Source organism: Saimiri boliviensis, chromosome 10 (genome assembly GCF_048565385.1).
Source record: "Saimiri boliviensis isolate mSaiBol1 chromosome 10, mSaiBol1.pri, whole genome shotgun sequence".
In the NCBI taxonomy this organism is placed as follows: domain Eukaryota; kingdom Metazoa; phylum Chordata; class Mammalia; order Primates; family Cebidae; genus Saimiri; species Saimiri boliviensis.
The window spans coordinates 58,629,949-58,652,252 of record NC_133458.1 but is presented as its reverse complement, the minus strand read 5'-3'; the positions used below and the strand labels follow the sequence as shown (position 1 = coordinate 58,652,252).

General features: G+C 34.9%; 1 protein-coding gene across 7 annotated transcripts in view; it reads left to right on the top strand.

Moving 5' to 3' along the window:
• The window catches only part of CACNA2D1 (calcium voltage-gated channel auxiliary subunit alpha2delta 1), a 486,450-nt gene that overhangs the window by 393,385 nt on the left and 70,761 nt on the right, over positions 1-22,304 (top strand). For all 7 annotated transcript variants that reach the window (XM_039472910.2, XM_074379327.1, XM_074379330.1 and 4 more), the window contains exons 11-12: positions 5,799-5,957; positions 10,760-10,864. In XM_039472910.2, coding sequence (XP_039328844.1) covers positions 5,799-5,957; positions 10,760-10,864 — 264 coding nt within the window. The remainder of the gene's footprint in view (positions 1-5,798; positions 5,958-10,759; positions 10,865-22,304) is intronic.

Here is a 22,304-nt window from a genome sequence, read left to right as displayed (position 1 = left end):
ATGCAGCACTTCTTGACTCCACTAAACCATTCAAAGGAAGACTTGGTACTCCAAGAAGATGTGTTCCAGTTGCCATTTCTAGACAAAGGGCACTTCCCAGTAACTTTCTGCTTCTTTGACTTACAGTGTGTCTTAAGGCAATAGGAACATTTCATTGTTTGTGTCCTGGGACAATACGATGACGAGCAGAGTCCCCCTCACAGAAATATTTCATGGAATGATTTCTTATTCAGCAGAGGAAATTAGAGCAAAAATAGAGACTGCCTTTACAAAACCAAAAGTTTGGCTTATTTCATTTGAGATATTGATACTTTGCTTTGATTGGAAAGCATCTTTTAATTTGATGTGTGTACTTGACTGTGATATTTAATAGGAAGGTTCTTTGGAAGTATCAGAAACTATTTCAACACTAAATGTTTGAGAGACACTTGTATCATCCTGTTAGTGAACTTTATTTCAAGCTCACCACAGCCAATTCAGTTTATCTGAATATTTCCCATGAATTAGAAATCAGTTCTAATTTCAGTACTGTGTAACCTAATGTTTTTTACTAAAATAATTTTTAAAACGATGGTTATTTAATATCTGTATGTCAGACTCTATGCTAGGTGTTCTATATATCTTTGGCTTTTATTGTCTATTTGAACAGAATATTTGTACTTTTGAATGTTCAAGTTTAACATATTGCAGAGCTAAGATGCAATTAATCTACTTACAATTCTATAGCTTGATTATTGATCAACATTTTACACTGACTTCTAATTTCCATAGCTTGATTATCGGTCAGCGTTTTACACTGACTTCTAATTTTCTTAAAGTCCACCTCCAAAGAGTTTTAAAATTTATCCATTTATTCAGTAAATATTTGTAGCATGTCTATTACATGCCAAGTACAGAAGATGCAGTGGTGGAGTGGACATTTTCTCTGGCCAGCAAATAATCCAATAAAGGGGTCTATTACGCCAGGATACAGAAAAATATGAGATTATAACTGCGTGCTCTGTAAAAAGAGATAGATTGGCCTGGTGTGGTAGCTCATCCCTATACTCCCAGCAGTTTGGGAGGCCAGTGAAGGCAGATCACCTAAGATTGGGAGTTTGAGACCAGCCTGACCAACATGGAGAAACTCCATCTCTACTAAAAATACAAAATTAGCCAGGAGTGGTAGTGCACGTCTGTAATCCCAGCTACTCAGGAGGATGAGGTAGGAGAATCACTTGAACCCAAGAAGCAGAGGTTGCAGTGAGCTGAGATGGCACCATTGCACTCCAGTCTGGGCAACAAGAGCAAAACTGTCTAGATAGATAGAGAGAGGGAGAGAGAGGCAGAGATAGATATTGAGGAGAGCATAGTATTGGGTGATTTAATCTAGTCAGGGAAGGTCATGAAAAGTTTCATGAGGACTGAATGAAGAAGGGAGAAAAAGTATTGTAGGCAGAGGAACAGTATATATAATGGGAAAAAGTGTCTTTGGCAGAAGGAACGAGATGTGGAAGTGTGAAGGCAAGAATGCTGTAATGCTGGAGTAGATACGCAAAGTCCTCCAGGACTTTACCGCAGATGCCCGTGTTAACACACGTGCCTTCCTATCTAAACAGGCTCACAGAAATTGTTCTCAGCACTTCTAATGAGGGACCTACTTACTTGAATATTCTGGGATTGGAAAAGGAATCAGTATGATGTCAGTTTGCAGGAGTATAAGCAAAACCTTATAATTTTGCTCTAAGGTTTTTAATATGTGGTTTTAAATTACTATCTGGGCACATGTTATCAAAGACTGCCACTTCAGCCCATGAAAATGAACCCTTTGTTGTTGTTGTTGTTGAGATACAGTCTTGCCCTGTCTCCAGCCCCAACCTGGGCTGGAGTACAATGGCACAATCTCAGTTCACTGCAACCTCTGCCTCCTGGGTTCAAGCGATTCTCCTGCCTCAGCCTCCCTAGTAGCTGGGAGTACAGGCACATGCCATCACGCCCAGCTAATTTTTTGTATCTTCAGTAGAGACGAGGTTTCACCATGCTGACCAGGCTGGTCTCGAACTCCTGACCTCATGATCTGCCTGCATTGGCCTCCCAAAGTGCTGGGCTTACAGGCATGAACCACCACACCCAGCCTAATAAGCTCATTTTTAAAATATACATGATATCATATCAGCTGATGAGTCTGAGATATCTGTGAAATACAGTCTTATCTGATTTTAAACTTTCAAATTTCTCATTACCTTCCTAGGAGAGTAAGATTTGATATAGGGAGTTATACTTTGTACTTATTCCTTTCTCTACATTATTTATCAGTTTTATTATGAATGCAGTTGTAATTCTGTTATAATACTACTGAATTTGTATTTAAGAAATTTACATTTAATGAGTTTATGTTCAAGTGACTTAATGAGATGCTTCAATTTTCTGTGTTAAAAGCAAGGTCAAGGTCAACTGAAAGACTGGGCAATACATTATTCAGTGTTCAGTTTCTGCATAACTTGTATCTTGATGGTGATTCATGGTTTAAGTCAGTTAATAACATTTCCTGTAACCATTTCTAATAATTCTCTAAGGTCACTTTTGTATTAATATATTGATGAACTATATTTTTACTAACCAATACAGGAGAATTCTCACATCTATTTGTTTTCAAAATAGAACATGTAGAATAAGGTTGCATCTGATAACCAAAGAATACAAGAGTGATAAAAGAGGCAGTAGGACTGGTCATTTGGACCTGAAGATACTCAGTTTTCAATATTTTAATTTATAGAAAACAGTAAATATATTGGAACTTTGTTCTCACACTGGTGATATACATGAAAGTCATGTTCAAAATAAACATGAAACAGGACTCATTATCTCTTGAGGACATTTTACCTCTTGTTTTATCTTTCCTCTGTCTAAACCTTCCGTCTACTCCCATTATCCTGATCTCCTTGCTTCAAGGTTAAAGGAGACTAACGCCACAGACATTAAGGATCATCGTCCAAGTCCACACACCGCCTGGCTGGCTCAGCTCCCACTCTTCTTTCCTAGAATAATGAAGTGGATGTATATTTTCTTAAAGGGCCATTACTCTGTGTCATCTGGATCCGCCTGTCCCTACCTTTCCAATAACTTTATTTTTTACCTCTCTTCTATTTCCTGCATCTTTTTCTTCCTTCTCTCTTTAATACCAGTCTTCTCTTGCTCTAGTGACCCCTAGCTTTAAAGCAGACTTCTCTTGACCCCAGGCCTACCCTGCGGATGCCACCCTCTTTTCCTGCCCTTCCTCCCAGCCAAGGCACTGTGAAGATTCGCCCGCCTTCAGTGGCAGAAGACATGCTCCTGCTGTCCCTTTGTTCAAGCCCCCGCCCCCAGAGGCTGCCCACAGAATGTGGGTGAGTTCACTGCAAGTTCTAAGCCCTCATCCTCTGTCTTCACACAATATCTGCCTTTTGACATGTTTTTCTCTCATCATCCCAAACAGTCCAATCTCCTGATTTCCCTCCTGTCTCCATGGAAACTTGCTCTTACTTAGTTTTCTCAGGTACTCCTACTCTACTTTTTTTTTTTTTTTTTTTTTTAATGGCTTTAAACCAAATTTTTTTTGTGGAAGCCTTCTGTTTTTTATTTTTTTAATTACTTAGCCAAGACTTCTGTTGAGCCTCATGCTTTAAATGTTATTTATTGACATGCACACTTGCATATCTCACATCTGTTGAAATCTCACCCTAAGTTGAGCTCTGTGCTTCTCTTCTCTATTGCTCAGTTATCCCTGACGGGGTCACCCCTCCAGTCCTCTGTCCTTCCAGATGCCCACGTCAGAAACCTGGCAGTTATTTAAGACATCACTCTGTTACACATCCTCCTACTAAATCCACCACGAAGTCCCATTTGATTCTTTCTCAGAAATACCTCCTGAATCCTTCCCTTTTCAACCATCTCCGCAAATATCAAAGCCACTATGTATTTTCAGCTAGGTTACTGCAAAGCCTTCTAATGTTTCTCCCTCGTTTATATTGCACACATCTCCACATAGCAGCTAGGATGCACTCTTAAAATTATAGAGTCAATTATTTTATGTTTGGCTTAAGATCTTCTAGAGACTTTCCATTTCACAGAAAATAAAATCGTTATCAGCATTTCCATTAGACCCTACATGATCTAGCCCTGGCCTCCCTCTCTGAACTCATTTTATGTCTTTTGTCCTCCTATGAGACAGAGCTAAGCTCACCCTCTTTATGTTTTCTTAAAAAGGCTTTTTTTGTTTCCACGTCGGGGCCTTTGCACATGTTCTGTTTGCTTGGAATGTTCTTCCTTTGTGTTCTTCACTTGTGTTCTTCTAAGAAATGGCATTTCCATTCCTTAGGAGAATTTTCTTTCAGATGTTCACAGTCCAAATTACAAACACCTCTCCTGATAGTGTCTCCTAGAGCATAATATTATGTTGCCTTATAGAATGAGTCATAATTTATTGTACTATATTGAGAGTATAGTACATGCAGGAATATAGTAACATAGTAATGCAGGAAGAGTTTCTTCATAGACAAAATGGTGATAATGTTTATCTTGTGGTATATTTGCAAAGATGAAATTATTTACATGTGTAAAATATGTAGTCCATGCAGAACAGTAGATAACTGTTTCTATATTTGTGATATTTGTGTGTGTGCAAATAATTATGTCTGAAAGCCTAAAACTATTCCCTGTCACAATTCTTGGCATATAATACGCTGATAGCAAATATTTTCTTAATAAACTGATGAATTGTGCAATGCGTCTTACAATTAGGTTCAGTTATCTTCAGAGAAAAAAAATAATGATGCATTGTATTTTCAAGAATATGTAATCACGTGTGACCCACTCATTAAAATAAGTATGTGCTTTTGATCTGAAAATATCTTTGGCATTTTATCTGGCCACCCCTTTTTTTGGCAAATATGCTTTTTATTATTATTCCCATTTTGCAGATGTGACAGTCTAGGTGCCAACAGCCTGAAGAATTTCCGCAAATTACAGAGTTAATAAACGATTGGATGACTCCACTCATCCTATCATCCTAGATTTTGTTGCAGTATTCCTATTCTCCTTTTCTTCTTGGAAATACCCAGAGAATGATGTGAATATTTTTATAGGGTTGGCAAAATTACTTTGATGATCATTTTTAAGTTTTCAGTTTTGGGCAGCTATCATTGGAGTTGATGTTTTCTCTCCCACGGCCTCTCTCTTGTTTAGGCCTTCATCACCTTGGCTCTGTGGTTCCCTTGGCACTCTTTAGTAACCTCTAAAGTGATATTTCTGGAAGGCCGCCAGTTGTTCTTGATTCAGATTGTTTTTTTCTGTTGGCCTCTGTAACATCAAATTTCAAAATGACTAAACTCTGATTCATGTTATTCAGTGTATTCCTTTTCCAACCAGTCTTTCCTAATAAGAGGCAATGAAAGTATTTAACATGTCCCCACAACCTGGGCAGGCATCCCATATCATTTCTGGATTCTGAATATATTTCATTGCTTTGGATTAGTTTTTTTTACATCCTCATCAAATTTGAGTACTAGAAGGGACGTCATGTGATTTGATTCTCAAATTTATGAGCAGGAAAGTCAGGCTTTGGGAATATAAGCGACAGGCTCCGTTTCCTGTATGGGTTGGTAGCTCCAGTGAAAATTGCCATTTGTTTCTTAACGCACTTTTGTTACCAGCCTACTCACTCTTCCATTTGAAAGAGTAAACATCGCAATACCGTTTGAGAGTATCAAACACAAATTCTATGAAAACTATATGGTTGATTTTAATGTTTATTTATGTATTGACTTTTTAATCTTTTGCAGTTCAACAGCAACGCTCAGGATGTAAGCTGTTTTCAGCACCTTGTCCAGGCAAATGTAAGAAATAAGAAAGTGTTGAAAGATGCAGTCAATAATATCACAGCCAAAGGAATTACAGATTATAAGAAGGGCTTTAGTTTTGCTTTTGAACAGCTGCTTAATGTAAGTATCATGCTATGCCTTTTTTTTTTTTCTTATTCAGGTGTATTTAAATTTTATGCTGATAGTTACTACTTTTTGGGGTTAGATAGTGCTATTTTTCATTTATTTGAAAAGCAGATGTGTGCAGGGAGAAGAAACCTTTGAACTGTTTTTATTTTTGAATTGAAAATTCAAAAGGTATCCAAAATGTAGATTTTTAAGTTTTTAATTTTTTATTTTTTCAATCTGTTTTTTAAAAAATTTATTAGGAAATAGTTTAATTTAATTTTGAATAAGCACCCAAAACTTAATTGGCCTATATAGAATATCATTACTTTTTCTTATCTCAGTCACTACAGTATGTATCTGTAACCTTGCACTTTCAATCATCAAATAGTCGCTGAAAACATTTTATTTTTAAACATCTAGTTGGGGTCTTTATGTTGTTCCTAAATGTCTAGAAAGTTCCAAATGGTAGACCTTAAGGTGAACAAAAATATAACTCCTGGAGTAGGAATTCTTTCTCAGTGAGACACTAATCAGTGTCTACGGTTAGACTGTCAGACACTGGCATGCTGTTGCCCCAACTTATAGAGTGTGTGTTATACTGTGGACTAGTGTTTTTAACTTGCCATGCCCTGTATTTCACTTTGAGTTACTTGAAAGCAGGGACCACAGTTCAATTATTTTATTTCTTACTAGGCAGTATTATTATCATGATTGAGAGCAGGAACCTTACCTGTCTTGGTTTTCACAGGTCTACATTAGAGGTCACCATAGCAGGTCACTATACCAGAGAATTGTACGTAAGATCATCCGTGGAACCTGGCATGTAACAAACCACGTGCGGGTGTAGGTTGCTAGGTGGTGGTGGGAGTCATGGTCATTATTGCTGTAATTACTAGCCCATGGCTGGTAAAAAGTCAGATCATAATGTCTGTTAATATTTGCTGAATCACTGAATGAACTCTTACATTTGGTCTGTATGCAAATATGAATTGGTTGTTCCTGTGTGACTATTCTAAATAGTTTTTGAGATATCCAGTTGGATGATTCATTTATTCATTTGGCCAATATTTATTGAGTGCATCACCATTTCCTGTCATAGTGCTAATGCTGGAATTACAGAAGTAAACAGGACCAGCTGCTCTCAGAAGGTATAGCATAACGTGCTAATCATCCATAGAGCAGCGTGCAAGTGCCATTACATGGTATTCAGCGTGTTCCCTGAGTCAGCACAGAGGATAGGCCCAGCTCACTCAAAGGAGGTCAGGAAAATGTGGCATTTCGTAAAAATGAGATTTTGAAGAATGATTAGCACTTAGGTAGAGGAAGGGAAGATTATTTGAGAAAAAAAGAGCACATTGTAGAAAGGCATCAAAGTGGGACACAACATGGCATAGTAAAAAATTGCAGATGGCTGGCATAGTTGGGACATGAGCGGTATAGGAACCTGATGGAAATGGGAAGGCCGTGAGATAGCAGTTAATGAAGTATTTAGGCGCAAAGGAAATATTTGTAGTATGGCCTTGGACTGTTCTAAGTTAAGGAAGCTATTGTAGAGATCCTGGTGTGGGAATAGCAGTGAGGTACTATTAAGGAGCATGGCACGGGAACTAATTAGGTGATACAGGCTGGATTGCAGAGTGAGAGAGGCTTGGGTGACTGACTTTACATTCTCTGAACTGGACTAGTAGGTAGATGATCACACAGGAACCTGCATAGAGGAAATGTTGGGGTAGAAATAGCTCAGTTTCAGATATGTTAAATTTGAGGTCATGTTGTTTAATTAGACACTGTTAAATACGAAGACAGGAAATCAGATGTTCCCTGGTATTTTCAAGGGAAATGATGTGTGGTGAAATGCATGTGTTTGTTAAATGTTGTATGTTCACTAAAATTTGAAAGCTCAACTGCATAATTGTTACGTGACTGACCATTAGATTAAAATGTATTCTTCCTCTAGTAAAGGAATATGGTCGTTTTTGATAAAAATTGTTTTTTGCTTAAGTCAGTAATTGAGTTTCCTTGATCTTGGCATTTTAATTACTCTTCTTAGTATTTTTTGTCCTCACTTCATCGCCTCCTGTTTGGTTTCAATTGTGAAATGATCAGAAGTTTCAAGTGTAAAGTAGGATTTCAGGAGCAGCTTCACTAGAGAGGCCACGTTAACTCCCAAATTTATTACTAGTGGCTGATAAAATATGATTTAACTCCTATAGGCCTCTCCTGCTGCCTTTATAACTGCTAAATTTGTAAGGATTTTTAAAATATGTTTCCAGTTGTTCCCTTAGTAAGTCTAATATGTTTTGCTTTCCATACATCCCATATATATTGAAAATCTTTATTTTAAAATAATTTGAAGCATATTTTGTTTTCCTTCAGACCCTTCCAGTCATCTTATCACTCAAATGCCAATTTTTTTTTCTTTCTTTTTTGTCCTTACAATGTTGACTTTTAAGATCACTGAAGCAAGTATTAAACAGAACCAGACATATCAGTTCCAAAGTAAAACTTATATTTGGATTTGAATTAACCTTCAGGTACTGTTTTATAAAATATTACCATATGTATGCATTTTCCAAAAAAATTTATATTGAGTACGTATATGATGCTGTGCTATATACTGGCACACAGATATACAGTAAAGTAAGTTACCAACTCTACTAATTGTGATTTTATTGAAATAATCATTTTTTTGCATAATTTATTCAAAGCCGATAATTGCAAGTGCATGGAAAATTTGCTATTATGTACTTGGCTCTACCACAAGTCCTGAGAGGCTGCTCCTGTGAAAAATCATGTTGAAGTCCAAACATTTCTTTCTTTTACCCATATTCCTTCTTTTGTATATTCCCTAACATCTGTCTCTCTTGGGAAATGTTACTATAATTTTATTTACGTAAATATCAAATGATCAGCAAGACCTAATGTGTTAATGTACATTGTTATTTGCATCCAATAATAGTACTTTCAGTACTTCAAAAACAAAACCATGTCCTACGGTTTTGTTTAATATTTTTACAGGGTAGTTTTTTAGGTACATGTTATTTTGCCTATTTTATGCATGCAGATAAAAAAGACAAATCACCAGAGAAACCAATTTTAGTTAAGGATTTCAGGCACATTTCACAAAGCATTTTGCTGATAAAATATGCGACTTTTTGTACAGTTGGATTTTCAGATAAGTTACCTTCAACCATGAGAGCCATGCTTGAAGTGACAAATTATATTTGTGTTTTCACAATGCTTGATTAAAAGCTTTTACTGCCAGTGTTCTGATGGCTGAGTCAATGGAGTAAGATGACCTGAAACATGATCTTTGCATTAATAGAGAAAAATGTTGTCTTTACTAATTTTTGTAACAGAAAATGGGTTTTATCTTCTTGAAAAAATAAGGGAGAGCATAGACCTTCAATGACTTACAACACTAAAGAAAAATTAACGATTTTAAAAAATATTAGTCATTTAAAGACTAAGGCTGTGCTATGCTGTACAATGTGGTAGCAATAATCACAGGTGACTGCTGAGCACTTGAAAGATGGCTGATCTGAACTGATGTTGTGTAAGTATAAAATATAGACTGAAGTTTGAAGACTTATGGAAGAAAAAGCTGTATAACATCTCAATATTGATTTTCTATTGATTAATAATATTTTAGATAACTAGGTTAAAGAAAATATATTAGTAGAATTAATGTCAGATATTTCATATTACTCCCATTAAAGTACTTATTAGAAAATTTAAAGTTCCATATTAGGCTCATGTTATATTTCTTTTGGACAGCACTGAACCTAGGGTTGACATTTTCAAAGAAGCTGAGCATTTATAAATTAGTGTGATCTTTTATTCTCAGCATGTAAAGCAGACACATTTCACAACAGTAGAAAAGTTAAGATAATAATTTCAGACCTTGGAGAAGTCCAGCTTTCTAAATTAATTGTTCGTTTTAATGGCCCTTTGGTGCTAATCCATCATTCTCTCATATCTCACTCTTTTGGAGAACTTAAAGTTTAAGATTTACCATGGACTTGAGTCTTTCAGGTTTAGAATCTATGTGGCTGGTTGAGAGCTTATAGGAGGACATTCTGGGAACAGGTATCAGGATTGAAAAAGGATCAAAAGAACATTGCATTTTAGGTGATCAGTTAGGAGTTTGTAATTTCAAACATGTAAAGTGAATAATGTAGACTGAATAAAGAGGGAAGAAAAGACTTAACTTGAAAGTGTACTGAAGATACACATTTTAAATCAATGTTATTTTTTGTTTATGCTATAAAATTATATGGGCATAAAATTGACATAAGCATTTATTAAAAGCTCATTTTTAATAAACTACTGAGATTTTATTATATGCTACGCAGTCTTCTAGGGAGGGATTAGAACGTCTTTGAGCAAAAGAGACAAAATTTCCTTCCCTTATGTAGCTTACGTTCTCTTGGGGGACCTTAACAATAAACAAACAAGAAAATAAAATACATAGTGTATATAAAAGAAAGTAAAATGCTACGAAGAAAAATACTGCTGGGAGAGAGATTGCAATTTAAAATATAGTTGTGAGGAATCACCTCATGATAAAGTGGCGTTTGATGAAAGACTGAAGGAAGTAAGAAAGTGAGACCTCTAGTTACCTGGGTGGTCAGGGGAAAGCCTGGTGTAGGGGTGGGCCTGAACTGATCCAGGAGCAAGTTTTTAGAATATGTTTTGTGAGTAGATGTTTCATTAATTACTTGCAACCTTCTCATGCTCTTTCTATATAGCTTTATTTTCTCTTTTATTGTGAATGATGTGCATATTGTTTTGTTTGGTTTTGTTTTTAACAGTATAATGTTTCCAGAGCAAACTGCAATAAGATTATTATGCTATTCACGGATGGAGGAGAAGAGAGAGCCCAGGAGATATTTACCAAATACAATAAAGATAAAAAAGTGAGTCTAATTTTATAATTTTTAAATTTTAATACAGATGGTTTTTAAAGAGATAGTGGGTAGTGGTAGTAGGGGAGAATTTTTTGGTTAAAACCTGAGTGTGCCAATTATAAAGCCATATGAATCATAGATTATAAACCAATGGGTGAATTAGAGAGCTATTAAATATAATATTTATATCATATTCATAAGTAATTCATGTCTAATATATTAATAAAATATATCTATGGCTCCTGTTTTACTCATGCATAGATTGTATATAAAATGTTATTAAAACAGAAATCAAAGGAATGGAAAAATAGGAAAAATTTCAAAATTTAAGGCTTATTGGATAAAATTTATTATATCATTTAATTATTAAAGATTGAAGTAATATTCAAACTTCCTGAATTCTCAAAAAATGTCTCTATAAGTACTGTTTTGTAAATTTACAAAAAGGCAGTTTACAACAGCAAAAACTACATCCTCATTTGAAAACTGATTCCTTTCAGGAAAAGATGAAGACAAATCGTTTAATAGGTATAATATATTAAAAGAAAGCATTTCATAAGCAAATGAAGATGGTGAAGATTACTATTTGTAGCTGGAATATATTTGAATGTATGTTTTATTGTAAGGGCAGAGTATTACAGAGAAAGGGACCTCACTGAACCTGATACTGTGGAGGAGTATCAGCTTCGATCAAAACTCTTATCTTCTCTAGCAGTCCTATCATCAGCTTATTTCCATTTTCTGACCAACACTCCACCTTTTGTTAAGAGTACTGTGATTCTCAACCTGGTTTCCTAAAATGCTAATGAATCATTTTAAAAGTAATGAGAAATTATAAACTCTCTGGTGTTGCAAAAATTTCTAAAAAAGTATACATTTACATATGAGAAAACTCTGCAGGGTAAAATCCCAGTTCACTTTGCTTCTGATTGGAATTTTCACCATTTTGAAAGGTATGGTTATTACTAGCTCTAATGGATTGTTTTATATGTGCTTGAGGAACATATGGATTAGATGTTCAAAAGAAAGACAAAAATTGATATGTGCAGATTGGTGACAAAATATTGTGAATAATGGGAAACAGTTTTAATGAAAAGTTTTGGAACACTATAAGACACTCTAGGTGCTAAAGTTTTTGGCCTATGAGTATTTGAAAATGATCAAAGGACTGAAATAATACACATATAACTTCAAATTAATTACACTTTTCACTTACTGCATACACTACAGTGTCATACAGTTAATGTAAGGTTTAAGGGTACTTTTTTTTTGTTTTTGTGTAGCATCTGAGTTTTTAATAGTATAGAGGAACTACCTTTGAAAAAGTTCATAAATGGACTGAGCTGTTAATAGATTGTGAATATTTTCAAGTGATAAATCAATTATATGAATATTTCTTTCAAAGAAATCATCAAAATTGAAATTAATAGGAAGATGCAGATGCATTAATCAAATATATAATATGCATATCTTTATTTAACAACTCTTACTCCTTGATCAAAATTCAGGGCAATCCTCACCACTGGAGGATGTCCCTGAACCTCCTTCCCACTGTAGGCTTCTTCAAATGCTTGACCTCTGATCCCAGAGCACACTGTACAAAGCCAGATACATATCCCTCACTCGATACTCTACCCCTTGGGATCTCTCCACTGTTCCTCTTTGGATTAAAAAAAAAAAAAATCTACAATACTGGGGCTGTGTCCTGTTTAACTGTGAACTTTGGCATGCAGCCCAGAGCACAGATCCAATGATAGTTCATAATACATCACAACAAATATATTGAGAATACTTAACCGAAGTGGGAAGCGTAAGTGGTGTTACAGGACAGATTCATAGTTATAAAATAGAACTGGAGCCAAGGAATATGCCGCTTTCACATATTTCAAATAATCCAGCATTTCCTTATTTTGAAAAACTCAAATATAACAAAAGAAGTTTAACGCAAAATTCAACTCTGTTAATAGAAAATGTACTATCTCAAAAATTTAAAAATTAATCTCACTCTGATAATTGGAAGAGACTTTTTAGCATCTTATAATTAGTCATAATTTTAAGTATATTATTTTGTGATAGAGATATACAAGTGCAAGCCACTATTTATATCATTTTAATAGGTATTAAGTATAAATAAATCATTTTTTCCTTTCATTTCGATATCATCCGAAGCAACCACTAGGAATCTTGTTCACCTCTACGTGCTTTTCTTCAAAAAGGAAGTTTTTGACTCAAATATGGCAATGAGTTTTGTATTGTATATTCATATTTGTGCATAAGATATATCTGATTTTAAAAGAGTACCAGCGTTTTTTAGATAGATTTAAGTAAAAGAATATAAATACATAAAAACAAATTGTTTTCATGTAAATTCAGAAATGTGGCATTTTTTTCTTTCAGAACTCTGTATACATCTGGGATTAACACAATAGCATCTTGGAGGCATATTATTAGTTTGATCTTTTTCCTTTTTTAAACACACAAGGTTTTATGTTATAAGGAAAGCAAATGTATTCTACCCACTATTTTCAAAAATTGTTCAGTTGGTTGAATTAGTGAAGAATTTACTGGTTCAAAGCCTCTTTTCTATGTATTAATCCTAAAAATTTCCAGTCCAAATATCATTACCTTGAAATATGGCTTCTCATTCTAGTCACCTTTTACAGGAGCACAACTTTTTAAACAAAGGTTGCATTTCCTGACAGGATAAACCACAGGATAAAAGATTCATATCACATGTACTTTAATAAAACTAATAAATGAAGTCATATTCAACTTCAGCAGTCCTGCTGTTTGCTAACATACTGATGCTATGCTTAAAGACACACATTTGTCCTGAAAATATGCAACCTTTATTAATGCCAAGGCAACTTTGAAAATTAAGTGTTTAGCATTCAGTTGTGGTGATGTTTTATTTAATTTTATCTTTATTTGACATAAAAGTTAAGATATTCTTGAAACAGATACAAATATGTGTGGATGTACACACACACACACACACACACACACACACACACATATATGTATGTACTCAGCCCTTTATGTGTGTGTGTGTGTGTGTGTGTGTGTGTATCCACACATATTTGTATCTGTTTCAAATGGATATTCCCTCTGATAGTATCTCCAGGAACAAGGAACCGTGTCCTCTCTCACATAAATTGATATGAGTTGAAGCCAACAGATAGTTAAGAAGTAAATGAGGAATGAGGAAATAGGAATATAAATATAAGCTGGGATGTTTTTTTTTAATCATGACAAATTTGCTAAGAAAGGAGAAGAATAAGACAATTAACTCAGGGTCAAGTTGTGTACACACACACACACACACACACACACGCATATCTCAAAGATGTTGAGGGTTTGGTTTCAGATCACCACAACCACAATGAAGCAAATATTTTAATTTAGTGAGTGAAACAAATATTTGGTTTCCCTGTGTGTATCAAAGTTATGTTTACTATATACTGTAGTCTCAATTGTTTGATAGCACTTTGCCTAAAAAATGTACATACCTTAATTAAAGAATACACTCTTCTTTAATTCATAAAATGCTTAAAAACCACTAATGATCCTCTAAGCCTTCGGCAAGTCTTTGTATTTTTGCTGGCGGAGGTCTTGCCTTAGTGTTGATGGCTGCTGACTGATCAGAGTGGTGGTTGCTGAGGGTTGGCTGGCTGTGGCAACTTTTCAAATTGGACAACAATGACATTGGCCACAATGACTGACTCTTCCTTTCACAAAAACTTTCTCTGTAGTGTGCAGTGCTGTTTGAAAGCATTTTACCCATGCAGAACTTTTAAAATTGGAGTCAGTTTTCTCGAATCCTGCTACTGCTTTATCAAATAAGTACATCTAATATTCTATTTCCTTTGGGTCATTTGAACAGCGTTCACATCTCACCAGGAGTAGATTTTATCTCAAGAAACCACTTTCTTTGTGCTTCCATAAGAAGCAACTCCTCATTTGTTCAAGGTTTATCATGAGATCGTGGCAATTCAGTCCCATCTTCAGGGTCCACTTCTAGTTCTCTTCCTGTTTCCACCACATCCACATCTGCTGTTAATTCCTCCACTGAAGGCTAGAACCCCTCAAAGCCATCCATGAGAGCTGAAATCAACGTCTTCCAAATTCCTGATAATGTTGATATTTTTATCTTTTCCCTTGAATCACGAATGTTTGTATTGGTATATAAAATTGCAGATGATTTCAAGAAAGTTTTTAGTTCAGTTTTTCCAGATCAGTAAGAGGAATCACTATCTATAGCAGCTATAGTCTTACAAAATGTGTTCCTTAAATAAGACCTGAAAGTCAAAATTAGTTCTTGATTCATGTGCTGCAAAATGGAAGTTGTATTAGCAGGCATGAAAACATATTAATCTCCTTGTAAATCTCCATCAGAGCTCTTGGGCAACTACATGCACTGCCAGTGAGCAGTAATATTTTCTTCTAACAGTAAGTTTCAACAGTGAGCTCAAAATGTTCAGTAAAACATGCTGCAAACAGATGTGCTGTCATCCAGGCTTTCTTGTTTTATTTATAGAGCACAAAAAGAGTAGATGTAGCATAATTCTTTTTTTTCTTTCTTTCTTTCTTTGAGATGGCGTTATGCTCTTGTCACACAGGCAGGAGTGCAGTGATGTGATCTTGGCTCACTGCAACCTCGGACTCCCAGGTTCAAACGATTCTCCTGCCTCAGCCTCCCGAATAGCTGAAACTACAGGCACGTGCCACCATGCCCGGCTAATTTTTGTATTTTTAGTAGAGATGGGGATTCACCATGTTGGCCAGGCTGGTCTCGAACTCCTGACCTCAGGTGATCCACTCGCCTCAGCCTCCCAAAGTGCTGGGATTACAGGTGTGAGCCACCATGCCTGATTGGTTTAGCATAATTCTTAACGACGCTGAGATTTTTGGAATGGTAAAAAAGAGCATTGCCTTCCACTTAAAGTCACCAAGTGCATTAGCTACTAACAAAATATGTCAGCCTGTCCTTTGAAGCTTTGAAGCAGGCAATAGCTTCTCTTCTTTAGCTATGAAAGTCCTAAACAACATTTTCTTCAAATACTAGGCTGTTTTATCTACGTTGAAAATCTGTTGTTTATTATAGTTGGCGGCATCGATAATCATAGCTGTATATTCTGGATAACTTGATGCAGCTTCTACAGCAGCACTTGCTGCTTTATCTTGTACTTTTATGTTACAGAGATCCCTTTTTACCTTAAACCTCACGAACCAACCTCTGCCAGCTTCAGGGACCACTGATTATAATACTATAATATCACTATATTCACTATATCAGATATAATGATCACTATAACATATATAATTACAGTGAAAAGGTTGAAAATATTCTAAGTGTTACCAAACTGTGACAGTGACATGAAATGAGCGGCACTGTTGGAAAAAATGGCACCAATGGACTTACTCGATACAGGCTTGCCACAAACCTCAAATTTGTAAAAAATGCAAACTATAAAGAAGCATGATAAAATGAGGTACTGTTTTACAATGGAAGACCTTATACATTATTCCATGCTAAAGGTGAATGAGAGGATACTCAGATGAGGAAAGCTTATAGATACAAAACTAAGAAAGGATAATTGATAGAGATCTTTCAGAGAGGAGGGATTGAGAGAGAGATGGAACACAGGTTTCTGAATTTGACAGGTAGGAATTAATTTCCAAAAACATTGCTGTCCGCATTTCATATGTACTCTCAAGTTAAATGACATCCCACATTTTCTAGTGTGAGAAAACCTTGTTAAATGAATAAGACATTCATCTCAGAATTTGAGATATTTTGGCACAGGCATGCAATCATATCACATCATGGAATATTGGGTATCCATCCCCTTAAATATTTATCATTTGCATTATAAACAACCCAATTATACTTTTGAGTTATTTTTAAATGTACCATTATTATTTACTCTGTTCTTCTTGTGCTATCAAAAACTAGGTCTTTTTCATTCTGTTTTTTTGTACCCATTAATCATTTTCACCTCTCTGCAAACCCCCAGCACTACCTTTCCCAGCCTCTGATGAGCACCCTTCTCTTCTCTATCTCCTGAAGTTCAATTATTTTGATCTTTAGATCCCACAAACAAATGAGAACAGGTATTTGCATGTTCTCTATCTACTAATAATGAGTATAAATGATAGCAGACAACCGCCTTTAATTCAGTTATACTTTTGAGTCTATTTGTATTTTATTAAAACAACAGCATTTGCATGGTAATTGTTTATGCTAAGGATATATGTGGACACATAAGCACTTACAGAGTGTTTATATACATAAAATAGTGTACATATGTACAATATATATTTTTCACCATCTTCAAATATGGCTTGAAATGTGTGTGGATAAGTTGAGAAACGCATTCTAACTTCCTATCCATTGCCTGCTGGCTAACAGAATAGATGTTTCTGGAGAAAAGACATACAGGTAGCCAATAGCCACATGAAAAAATGTACAGTACTGGTCATCAGGGAAATACAAATCAAAGCCAAAATAAGATTTCACCTCTTGCCTGTTAGGATGACTATTATCAAAGAAACAAAAACAGGTGTTGGGGAGAATGTGGAGAAAGTGGAATCTTTGCACACCGTTCATGGGACGGCAAAACTGTGCAGCACCTACAGAAAATAATACGGAGGTTCCTCGAATAATTAAAAATATAACAACCATAGTGTCCAGCAATCCTACTTTGGGATATTTATTCAAAAAAGCTGAAGTTAGGATCTTGAAGAGCACTTCCATGTTCATTTCAGTGCTATTCAGAATAGCCCAGATTTGGAAACGACTTTAATGTTCATTGACAGATGAATGGATAAAGAAAATGTGGTATATACATACAATGAAATACTAATCAGCCTAAAAAAGAAGGAAATTCTCAATATTTGTAAACCTGGATGAACCTTGAAGATATTGTACCAAGTGAAATAAACCAATCACAAAAAATATTGCATGATTCCACTTCTATGTGATATCAAAAATAGTCAATTTCATCGTTTGGAAGAGTGAAACTGTGGTTGCCAGTGTGGGAAGAAGGGAGAAATAGGGAGTTACCAATCAGTGGACATAAAGTTTCAGTTAAGCAAGATGAATAAGCTCCAGAGATCTGCTGTAAACATTGTACTTAGAGTTAGCAGTACATTGTACATTTAAATGTGTGTTAGGATGGTAGATCTCATGCTGTGTTATTATCATAATAAAATAAAACTTTAGAGATACAGAAAAATTACATCTTGAAAGAAAATTTGGTGAGTTTAAAAAAGAAACCTAACTCTGTTTTCCCCCAAACCTCTTGTTTAATACTAATGTGGCTGCAGAATGCTTTGTTTACATTCATAGTTCATCCACATGAATCAGAAATCATTCAGAGCAATCTAGGTAGGCCTGATGACGTACAACTGGAGAGCTAATGAATGAGGCTGCAGCAGATACACAGCACAATTTAATGAGGCCAAAAGGTTTGAGAATTAGAACAAAATGTTTGAGTTATTTTGTGAAATGTACTACTCTTGGGAATTAATCTACCTGATTATGGATAGGTATAGCTTTAAAACTGAATCCATGTTAATCTCCTCACACAGCTGTTCCAAATTAAAATACATTCATTCTCTTTATAATCTTTACCTGCAGCAATGCCATTCCTTAGGGCTCACCAGTGTACATGAGACCTCCTTAAAAAATGGTGCCAAAACTGAAATGAACTCTATCATGTAGTCCAAACAAATGAATAAAGGAAAGTAAAACCAGACACAGAGTTGAAAGATAATTCCCAGGGCTAGCAAAATTAAAAATATTTTATTTTCCATAGAATAGTCAAGGGACTGCTTAGCAATACATACACTTAAGATTGCCTAGCCAGTTAGGAAATAGTTCTCTGAGTCTTACCTTAATTCTCAGAATTAATTTAAAAATGAAAAAAAAATTCAGATTAATAAAAGAAAAACTTCAAAATAACTAGTAAATTGAATGAGAATAAGAAAAAAGCATATAGATTTGAAATAACTATGAAAATAAAGAATACACAGCTAAAATTATAATCACGTGGCAATAAATCCATTTTTGGCAATAAATGCATTATCCTTAATGAACTTATTTTAAAGAATTTACTTTAAAAAAATGATTGAAAAAGTCTTCTCTATTTTGCTTTCAAATCCAAACTAGAAATAGTCAATAGTTTATAAAATCTAAACCAAGTTACAAAGAGCTGAATATGCAGGTGTGTTTTATGTAGTTAGAGCGAGCATTGCCAGTTTTTCAACAGATAGGAAAATAATCCATGGGAAATAAATTATTGCATTGTCTACTGTCTCTGCTTGGCTTCTTCACCAGGCAAGAATAAAGCCTTTGGAGGAAATGTTCAAACATGTGATAATGAAGAACATTTAATTTGTAACATTTAATTCTATTTAACAAATGGATTGCTTCTGAAAACTTTTATTTCAGATATTTTGATCCTTTCAACAGTTTCTTGAATTTTTAGCTTTAGAATAGGGCTATACCTTTGTTCATAAAAACCAAGCATTTATTCTGGAGTTACTTTGAAGCTGAAAACAATAGCAACAATGTAATATGCCCTGCCAGTAGAGAGATCATCAATTTAAAAGATATGTTTTATGTACATGTGTATATGTGTTCTTGTCTCTGGTAACATGTATTTACATTTGTTTCTCATAGAGTAAAATTAATGTTGTCAGTTTATCCCCCAAACTAAGAAATTTTTTACCAGACACATCTTTAGCTTTGAATAATATGACTTTAATGCATTTTACCAAGTCCTTCATTTAATATCTAAAACAAACTGAATGAAAAATGAGGTTAAGTATTACCTTATGCACAGAGTATATGATATGATGTAAACTTTATAGCACAGAAAGGGCACTTGAAATGTCAAGCAAAGTTTACTACCTAGAATTGAGATTGCCCATTGTTTATGTTAAAATGTTACGCCCAAAAGGCACTTTTTGCTACTTTTTCTGTGGTCCTCTTCTCTGATTAAGAGCTCTGCTCACAGTGTATCTTCTCAGAGGGATTTTTCCCCACTCAGCCTTTCTAGAGTGGTGTCTTTCCCCAGACATCCCTTTTATCATTCTCTATTTTAGCACCCTCTTCCTGGTTTTCTTTCCCTCAGATTACCATTTTTAAATTAATTCTTTGTTCACTTTTTATCTGGAGCCGCATTCTCTAATATAAGCTCCACGAAGTAATTGTATACATTTGTAAGCATAGGAATGAATTCTTAAAGGATTGCATAGTACTTGATGCACGGTAATTGCTCATTACTAGCAGATATGTTGGTCATATCAGTAAATATGCAATCAATATGTTCCTAATCTATACAAAATTCATAAATGGTAGAAAACTTAAATAGCTTTATTCTTCTTTCAGAAGGAAATCATTAAAAACATGTTTTCCTAAATATTGTAATGTAAAATAAAATTGATATACATGTTCTTATATATGGCATCTTATAAGTAGGGAGTAGTTAAGTGTACATAACAAATGACGGTAATGATGGTATCTTTCCCTTCACTCTAATCTGTCTAACACATCGTTTTTCATGAGTATTCTCATTATCAGTGTCAGTGAAGTATTTGACATTTCCCGAGAGAAACACCTGAAATAAATCACCATACAGCTTATATTCTGATCTCTCAGCTGATAATACTCTTTGCAGAACTGCAAGTTGTTTGGAAATTCAGTGGGCCTGTAGCTTATTCTTCCTTTATCTAGTACTATAAATGCATATAAAGAAAAAGGAAGCCCCAAATTACTTCCTTATAATGTGATGTAAGGATGATTCATTATAGTTAATGAATTAAAAATAGCATATATGTATGTCACGCACCCACGTATAAGAACATAAGAGAAATATTAACTTGGTTCTTGATGAATGTGTATGCAAAACTTACATGACTTCTACACTCTGTTGTCCTTTATAAAACGATTTTTGTGTTGTATTTACTTGAATAAATTGACCAGGCATCGATTAAATTCTTGTCTCCATCAGACTCTCTAGCAGATCTGTTGTCCATATTTGTAAATTTGCAATACAGAAAATTTCATATAAATGTATGTGTTCATAAGGGCATTTAGAAAATATTGACCCCTTTTTATTTGAGTTTGGTGCTAAAGATGATAAAGCAAATTAAATTTGCTCATCTAGGAAGGTGTTATTTTGAGTTATTTTAAGTTCTTCTTGAGGCATAAAAGGCTAAAACCCTGCTAGTTAAATATGTTACCTCATTGAATACTAATAGTTTGACTGTAAAAGACCAACATTATCATCATCATCGTCTTCATTGCCATAGCTAATACTTACTGAGCTTATAATTTCCATATATTAATGCTTTATATTTATTGTTTCATTTACAACTAGGATAATAATATAATAATAATTAATCATCATCACCCCCATTTTGAAAATAAGAAAATCAAAATCAGAAAAGTAAAGTAACTTGCTAAAAGTCATGAGGCTACTAAGTGGCAGAGTCAAGATGCTAATCTACAGTCTGAATTCCAAAACCTCCTGCAGAATGCGCCTGACTAGCCATCTGTCTGTGCCTTTCTCTGGGCAGCTCTGTGGCTGTGCTAATCATAGTTTGCCCACCCAGGAGCCTGCCTTCAAGCCAGACAGCAAGACTTCCCCGTAGGGACATGTGCCTCACAGCTTTCACAGGATAAGATGGATCGCCAGAACTTTGCAGGCTGCAAGTACCTTTAAGATCACTGGGCTTTATAAAATAAAGTGTGAAAGGTGACTTTGGACACTTATTTATTACATAATGCTATAAAACTGGAGATGCAGGCTAGTGAAATGCCCTGGATTCTGATGTGTTTGTGAATTATGGAAACCACAGTAGAATTTTACCCTAAGATATTCAGTCCAATATAGTATTTTCATAGGCTTAATGCCAAATATTTTAGTATACAGAGTAGATTAATAAAACCTATTTCTGACTTCATTTTTCTAACATGATTCAAAGGCTGAAGTTTTTATTTTAGTTTTATTGGCTTTCTTAATAGACTCATTTTCCATTATTCTTTGGAGATTTGTCTATTGTAAATTACAGTTGAACTCTGGGTAACTGATAACTGTTGAGGTGACAGTTTCCAGTAACTGGTTTCTGCTGGGAAACAAATTCCTATGGCTTTTTAAAATAGGTTGACCCTGTGGCTTTGGAAAACTCTTAATTGAAGTCAAGTATTTTCATCTTCAACAAACAAAACAAAACAAAACAAAAAACAGATTAGCAGAAGTCAGAACTGCAGGATAAAGTTACAAATCAGTGGTGTGTAAGGAACAAATCAGCAACACATTGTAAATAGCCAAAACTGCTGTTACTTTAAACTCTTCTCAAATCAAGTAGGCCAGGACTGTAATGCCAACTTTGAATTATTGGGATTATAATGTTCCGTTCAGAGGAAAATTAGTTTTTG